The sequence below is a fragment of the Pecten maximus genome, chromosome 1 (genome assembly GCF_902652985.1).
Source record: "Pecten maximus chromosome 1, xPecMax1.1, whole genome shotgun sequence".
Taxonomy (NCBI): Eukaryota; Metazoa; Mollusca; class Bivalvia; order Pectinida; family Pectinidae; genus Pecten; species Pecten maximus.
The window spans coordinates 756,465-765,661 of NC_047015.1; the positions used below are offsets into that span (position 1 = coordinate 756,465).

Here is a 9,197-nt window from a genome sequence, read left to right on the forward strand (position 1 = left end):
TAGTTCTGAGTGGCCACCAGTCTCTACGAGGTGTTGCATGTTTGAAAGGCATAACCCTCATATTTTTTTTACAAAGTGTGCCCAAATGCAAAAGTAACTGTTTCTGGGATATCCCTATCCCTTGTCGTTGTGCTGCCTTTTTCACTGTGCGAACCACTTTAAGGGACTTTTTGTTCAACTTCTGCCAGCAGTGCCGTTTTTTTTTTCTGGCTTGGAATTTTTTTGAAGACAACATCTCAATCGTTGACTTGGGTATCCCGTACATATCTGCTGCCTTTCTTATATAATAACTCCCGATGTTACTACATCAACATTTTACTACATCAACAGACTCATACATCTGGTATTTTCCCTTCCCTTTACAAACATATTTCTATGGCATTAAAAATAATGAAAACACTAAATTATTTTTCTAATTTATAAACATTATTTTTATTATGAGATCTGGACTTAACATTTCCAAATTAATTATGCTTATGTATTAAATGTTGTACTGACCAATTAAATGTGTCCGTAATTAAAAGACTTAAAAATTTTATTGACAGGAAAAGTATTCTCTGAAATATTATCAAGGCAGTATAATATATAAGTGTATTATCAGGGGCGTGAACCTAAATGACTGCCAATTTATAGTGTAGTTTCTTAATACATACGTATATAACAACGATTGTCAGTAATTACCTTCCTGTCATAACCCGGATTCTCCCTACTGATGATTATTTACTTTAAAAAGGCTGTGGTTGTATCTGTCATATTCATTATGTCTTTTGATAAACTACCTGGGACATCAGGATTCTGTATGCATAAGATTACTGTGAATCACTCTCCTAAGTATATTTTGGTTCTTAAGTTTTTAAATTATTCTCAATTCACTACTTTTTTCCTCTCCGTGTATTAACTTATCTGTACCATGATTAGATATTTGACAACTTTCGTAAGAAGAAACTCGCCTCAAAATTATTTGTTACAGATGAATGGGCCTATATTATCTGTTTCAGTGACTTGTTGAATCACACATTCACATTCTATACTTTGTACAAGCATTTCATGCACTATGGACTGATTTAAAAAGCTGTTGCAAGATTTAATGTATTGTGACGAAACTGTGCATCTGAGGTATACTTCATGTATTGATAAGCGAATTTTTATTAAGCATATGAAAAAATGTAATTGCTGCAATTAAATATACATGTACACCAATATTATGTATTGCTACATGTATGCATATTTATGGAAGAAAATAAAAAATTTCCAGAACAGCATAGCTAATCTCACAAATGTTTGTCAATAAATAATTAAAATATATTAATTGGTATGGTTTCGCTAATTGCATTAATAATATTTATATCGTTTACTTGATCAGATTGTGTATTCATGCAATTTTCAAAACCATAAAAATTCATATATATATACAATTGTATATGTAAATCATCTATTGACAAACATTCGGGGGACAAGCTATGCTGTTGTATATTGAATAAATATATCAAATAATTGTTTTTGGACCTATTTCTTTAATTGTTTGATTAAATATTATCCTAATGAGAGTCGTCTCCCTTGTAAAATGTGGAGCTGTATGAATATTGTCTAATGTGAGTATTTTCACTCCAAGAAGGGATAGTGTTACTCCAGAGGGACTCTTTTACCAAATATCAGCACCCTAGTATAATTACAAAGTGATGTATTAATAGCTTTCAACACTTGCACAAAAAAATTTGAAAAATCTGTTTTTTTCCCAAAATAAATCTTTCAGTTTAACTCCGGCAAGGGAAAGTTTAACCCCCACAACACCATGTATTACTATGCCTTTCAACACTCGCAACATAAACTTATCGCAAAAATGTTCCAAGTCCAAATATTAAAAAAAAAAAAAAAAAGGTTTAAAAAGAAAAAATCCTATTTTTTTTTTAGTTTTACTCCAGGAAGGGATAGTCTTGCTCCAGAGGGACTCTATTGCCAAATATCGACACCCTAGTACAATTTTAAAGTGATGTATTAAAACCTTTCAACACTTGCACCAAAAACTGAGCGCAATAATATTCTAAGTCCAAAAACTTTCCCAAATTTTTTTTTAGTTTAACCCCTGCAGGGGATAGTTTAACCCCTGCAGGGGATAGTTTAACCCCACAGGGACCATAAATTACTATGCCTTTTGACACTTGCACCAAAAACCAACACCAACGCCGGAGTGACAACATAAGCTCTCACTCTTCTTCGAAGAGACGAACTAAAAACAGCCAGAAATACAATTGTCAATAGATATGGTATTTCTGGCTATTTTTTAATATAAGACTAGACCATGCCCCTGTGGTCCGATACTATGATGTAACCACAGGGATTCGTAACGGATACTAATAATTAGAGATAATTTGAAGATCAAAATAAACATAATATTGATCTTGTACAGCATATACGGAATGGACAAGAGTACTACAAAAAAAAGTTTTGTGTGACTACATCAGTGAGTGACTGTAAGCACAGGTACTTGTGGACACCGCCCCAGTTGGTCTTTGAATTTCCTCTCCATGTTAAAACTTGGCACCAAACAATACCAACGGAGGTCGTATAGGGTCTCGTGTACTCCAACAAAGTTAGAGGATAACACAGCGAGAAACTTATGACAGGCGGCGTGTAACATCTAACTTCCCAAGGCAGACACTGCGCAAAATGTCAAATATCCAAAGTCAGGATTTTGATCATGTCAAGCAGCTAATTTATGGGATTTTGATCATGTCAAGCAGCTAATTTATGTTAAAGTGCTTAAGAGTGTCATGTTAGTACCTGTTTTTTTATGATTCCTTTCAATCATTGAATCCACCAAAATAGCACTCAAAGACACACAATTACGATTTTTTACATTTCCAGGTTTCATTCTGGTAACAACTCGGATTGAGAATGGTTCGGTAAATACAAAATGGAATATAAAGCAACAAAAGAAAAGGTATTTGCTTTGAACTTAAAATTTGTTCCGATTGGTACACACATTCTGCATGTTTTACAGCCAATGCCTCCATGTTCGAAATCGGCTACATGAAGCGGTGGAATGATGTACAAGATTTTTTGGGAAAAAAAACAGATTTTTCAAATTTCTGGACTTAGAATATTTCTGCGTTAACTATTTGGTGCAAGTGTTGAAAGGTTTTAATTCATCACTTTATAATTGTACCAGGGTGCTGATATTTGTCAATGGAGTCTCTCTGGAGCAAGACTATCCCATCCTGGAGTAAAACTAAAAAAAATTGGATTTTTTCTTCTTAAATCTCTTTTTTTTCCCTTTTTTTTCATATTTGGACTTGGAACATTTTTCTGTTAAGTTTAATACATGATGTTAGGGTCCCTATGGGGGTTAAAACTATCCCTTGCCGGAGTTAAACTGAAAGATTTATTTTGGGGGAAAAAAGCAGATTTTTCAATTTTTTTTTGTGCAAGTGTTGAAAGCTATTAATACATCACTTTATACTTATACTAGGGTGTTGATATTTGGTAAAAGAGTCCCTCTACCCTTCTTTGAGTGAAAATATTTATACGGCTCCACATTTTACAAGGGAGACAACTCTCATTAGGATAATATTTAATCAAATAAATATAAATAAAGAAATAGGTCCAAAAGCAATTATTTAATATATTTATTCAATATACAACAGCATAGCTTGTCTCCCGAATGTTTGTCAATAAATGATTGGTATGATTTTGAAAATTGCATGAATACACAACCTGATCAAGTAAACAACAAATATTATTAGATCTAATGCAATTTGCGAAACCATAGGCTACCAATTAATATATTTTAATTATTTATTAACAAACATTTGCTAGATGAGCTATGCTGTTCTCCAACAGCTCTTGTTTAATATAAGACTAGACATGCCCCTGTGATCGGACGTACACGTATGACAGTATGCAACACGCCAGACGACAGGCCAGTTTCTTATCATAAATGGTAATTGGGCATTTTGGTATCTGTAAACCTACTGGTACTTACGTGTTGTGAAAGGATAGATATTTTCTCTCCTTGATTCATAATTACGTTCACCAGTGTCGCCGTTTATTATCGAGAGGCTTCCTTTTTGTTGGTCAGTTGGTGGAATTGCTTGAGAGAACCTGTTTATAGAACGTCAAAAATATCCGCACTCAGAACCAGCCAGTAATAAGAAGAAGGATAGATTGCGATCGAATTCTTCTGGGTAAAGTATGATAATATCCTGATCTGGTCAAGTATGTGGTTCCGGAAAGACCGGTTGCAACAATGATGAATTATTCAGATCAGAAAGCTATGTGGTCCGTTAGTGCATTCATCTTATCATAAGTACAGTGTACTTGCACGGAAGACGGGAACACGATAATTCGCCATGAATACCTCATATTCGTCATCTAAACACACTCCGGAATATATTGAATTCCGTGTTTTTAAAGTAAATATTTAACGATACAGCTTAATTTACTAGATTTTAAGGTTATACAGTATTCATTAACTAATACATGTCCACAGTTAAATAAGCAAACATGTGCGTTTCTATTTTGCGTTGCTACTGACGACTGATCCAGAGAGCCATAATAAACATAATATCTATACTGTAGCTGTACTGTACAGCTTTGTGTTCTGGACTGACCACACCTACGTAATGTTGTCAGACCTGCTCTAATCTAATCAATAATTATGGCGCGGAAAGGATGTCATAATTAAATATCTTGGCCTAGGCAAACTTATTTCTGCCTAGGCAAAATTCAATATTCTATTTTTGCATCTATTAGCCAATAAAAAATACCCCTACTTTTTTGTAAATACTGTAAATATTACTACACGATCGAAGTTTCAGCGAGGAAAAAACGAAAATGGATGACGAGGCGAAGATTACTTTCCCCTGCGAGTAAGTGATGATTAATAGTCTGTCTCATTGGACCATATATATATTTGTAACACATAATAATGGCAGCTGGTCAATTTAGTTTAAAATGGGCAAATACTTGAAAATGAAACTATATAGCCGTCTTTTATGGACTTTTATGAATATAGATTTAACATAAAGGAATATTATAGATAACATGCAAATGTATTAACAATAAACACATATTCTTAGTGGACTACACTAATGTTTATTCCCAGATTTTGATCAGTCCCTGGCAATGAGGTCTGCATGATAATCCTAGACATAAAACGTACCATTACCATAATAAATTCAAAATATAGATTGCCATACATATCCTATCTTTCCAATGACTAATTGATCAATCTGTGTAATGAGATATATAATCCTGATATTTGACATAAGGGTAACGTGATGTCTGGGATCGAATCCCTCTCTAATGGGAGAGGCCCTGTATATATCTCACATTAGATATCAAATTAATGAAGGAACAAACATGAATTAATCAAGTCATATACAAAGTACTGATTTCATCCATTCAGAACGCTGATGTGGCGCACGGTATAAGCTGCAGGTATTTCTGACTAGGCGATTGGGTGCCTTAGATCGCGGGGGACGAGTCATAAAGTTGACTTTCTTCGTCAATTGTGTTACTATATTATTTATCAAATACTCAGCACGATGTATAGTTGTACTGTGATGAATATTTTTAAGATGTGTACAATTCGCATCCATGTATGTAAATACATTGTGATCCAGGTTTTCATATCATCTAATAGACGACTTCCACTATGATCATGTCAAGATATCGGGCCGACCATCACTGCGCCACTGAAACGTGGTGAGATTGAGAAATAAAGATGCTAAAGATGTGTCAGAAAGTTCAAGGAGTTTAACTATGTAGAATATATTTTAAAGTTATGTATTCGTGCAATATTAATCAAATTTCCCATTATTATGCATTCAGCAAAGATAATTCATTTTTATAACAGCAATATATTTTCTGAGTATAATATATATCTTTTATAAGGTTCAATGCAGCTACTGACAATGATGTTTGGAAACATCTCGCTCGACAAATATTTAGTTTTTTTAAATTAAAATTATGGTATTATCTAGTCCACTTCTGGATACTGGTTTGATTAAATAAACCGAAAATGAAGATTTCCTTGTTAAAACCAAATGGTATAAACAATGTATCAAAAAGAAACTCAAAATTTTGCGAAATTTCTTGTACTTTCTCACATTCCCATAATGCTTTAATAATAGTCTCTGGCTCAGTCTTACATTGAAAACAAAGAGCGCTTACAATGAACTTATTAGGTTGATATGGTAATCATTTAAATTTCTGTTGAATTTTTATTATGTACAAAAAAATGAAAAATTCCACTTAGGAAAGCATTTGCAACGAATGTTTCAATTGACTGCTCCCTGTTTAAAAAGAAAGTAAGTGAATTAAGTGCAAATTGTACGAAATTAAACAAATGACACTTTTCATTGATATATTGTAAGGTTTGTTATTAGACTGGTATTTGAAAGGAATTCAAAGGAACCCTTATTTACAATATCAATGACCTTAATCAATTTAAATGAAAAGTTGAATTAATTATGACTTCCAAAAATGTCAACCCTTCGTTTATCACATTACATGTGATAGACACATACTTATATAGGCCACTGTCTAACACATACTTATATATATATATATATAGGCCACTGTCTAACACATACTTATATATATATATAGGCCACTGTCTAACACATACTTATATATATATAGGCCACTGTCTAACACATACTTATATATATATATATAGGCCACTGTCTAACACATACTTATATAGGCCACTGTCTAACACATACTTATATATATATATATATATATAGGCCACTGTCTAACACATACTTATATAGGCCACTGTCTAACACATACTTATATATATATATATATATAGGCCACTGTCTAACACATACTTATATATATATATATAGGCCACTGTCTAACACATACTTATATATATATATATAAGGCCACTGTCTAACACATACTTATATATATATATAGGCCACTGTCTAACACATACTTATATATATAAGGCCACTGTCTAACACATACTTATATATATAAGGCCACTGTCTAACACATACTTATATATATATATATAGGCCACTGTCTAACACATACTTATATATATATATATAGGCCACTGTCTAACACATACTTATATATATATATAGGCCACTGTCTAACACATACTTATATATATATATATAGGCCACTGTCTAACACATACTTATATATATATATAGGCCACTGTCTAACACATACTTATATATATATATAGGCCACTGTCTAACACATACTTATATATATATATAGGCCACTGTCTAACACATACTTATATAGGCCACTGTCTAACACATACTTATATAGGCCACTGTCTAACACATACTTATATATATATATAAGGCCACTGTCTAACACATACTTATATAGGCCACTGTCTAACACATACTTATATATATATATAGGCCACTGTCTAACACATACTTATATAGGCCACTGTCTAACACATACTTATATAGGCCACTGTCTAACACATACTTATATATATATATAGGCCACTGTCTAACACATACTTATATATATATAAGGCCACTGTCTAACACATACTTATATAGGCCACTGTCTAACACATACTTATATATATATATATAGGCCACTGTCTAACACATACTTATATATATATATAGGCCACTGTCTAACACAAACTTATATATATATATAGGCCACTGTCTAACACAAACTTATATATATATATATAGGCCACTGTCTAACACATACTTATATATATATATATAGGCCACTGTCTAACACATACTTATATATATATATATAGGCCACTGTCTAACACATACTTATATATATATATATAGGCCACTGTCTAACACATACTTATATATATATATATAGGCCACGGTCTAACACATACTTATATATATATATATAGGCCACGGTCTAACACATACTTATATATATATATATAGGCCACTGTCTAACACATACTTATATATATATATATATAAGGCCACGGTCTAACACATACTTATATAGGCCACTGTCTAACACATACTTATATATATATATATATAGGCCACTGTCTAACACATACTTATATATATATATATAAGGCCACGGTCTAACACATACTTATATAGGCCACTGTCTAACACATACTTATATATATATATAAGGCCACTGTCTAACACATACTTATATATATATATATAGGCCACTGTCTAACACATACTTATATATATATATATATAAGGCCACGGTCTAACACATACTTATATAGGCCACTGTCTAACACATACTTATATATATATATATATAGGCCACTGTCTAACACATACTTATATATATATATATATAAGGCCACGGTCTAACACATACTTATATATATATATAGGCCACTGTCTAACACATACTTATATATATATATATATAGGCCACTGTCTAACACATACTTATATATATATATATATAAGGCCACGGTCTAACACATACTTATATAGGCCACTGTCTAACACATACTTATATATATATATAGGCCACTGTCTAACACATACTTATATATATATAGGCCACTGTCTAACACATACTTATATAGGCCACTGTCTAACACATACTTATATATATATATAGGCCACTGTCTAACACATACTTATATATATATATAAGGCCACTGTCTAACACATACTTATATAGGCCACTGTCTAACACATACTTATATATATATATATATATAGGCCACTGTCTAACACATACTTATATATATATATATATAGGCCACTGTCTAACACATACTTATATATATATATATATAGGCCACTGTCTAACACACACTTATATATATATATCAGGCCACTGTCTAACACATACTTATATATATATATATATAGGCCACTGTCTAACACATACTTATATATATATATATATAGGCCACTGTCTAACACATACTTATATATATATATATATAGGCCACTGTCTAACACATACTTATATATATAAGGCCACTGTCTTACACATACTTATATATATATAGGCCACTGTCTAACACATACTTATATATATATATATAGGCCACTGTCTAACACATACTTATATATATATATATAGGCCACTGTCTAACACAAACTTATATATATATATAAGGCCACTGTCTAACACAAACTTATATATATATAGGCCACTGTCTAACACATACTTATATATATATATATAAGGCCACTGTCTTACACATACTTATATATATATAGGCCACTGTC

The 9,197-nt window shown here is 32.1% G+C and overlaps 1 protein-coding gene across 1 annotated transcript in view; it reads right to left on the reverse strand.

The window, feature by feature from the left end:
• Positions 1 to 4,135, reverse strand: part of LOC117321772 (bifunctional 3'-phosphoadenosine 5'-phosphosulfate synthase-like) — a 50,015-nt gene extending 45,880 nt beyond the window's left edge. Inside the window, exon 1 of the mRNA XM_033876326.1 lies at positions 3,983 to 4,135. Coding sequence (XP_033732217.1) covers positions 3,983 to 4,021 — 39 coding nt within the window. The 5' untranslated portion in view covers positions 4,022 to 4,135. The remainder of the gene's footprint in view (positions 1 to 3,982) is intronic.
• Positions 4,136 to 9,197: the final 5,062 nt, after the last annotated feature.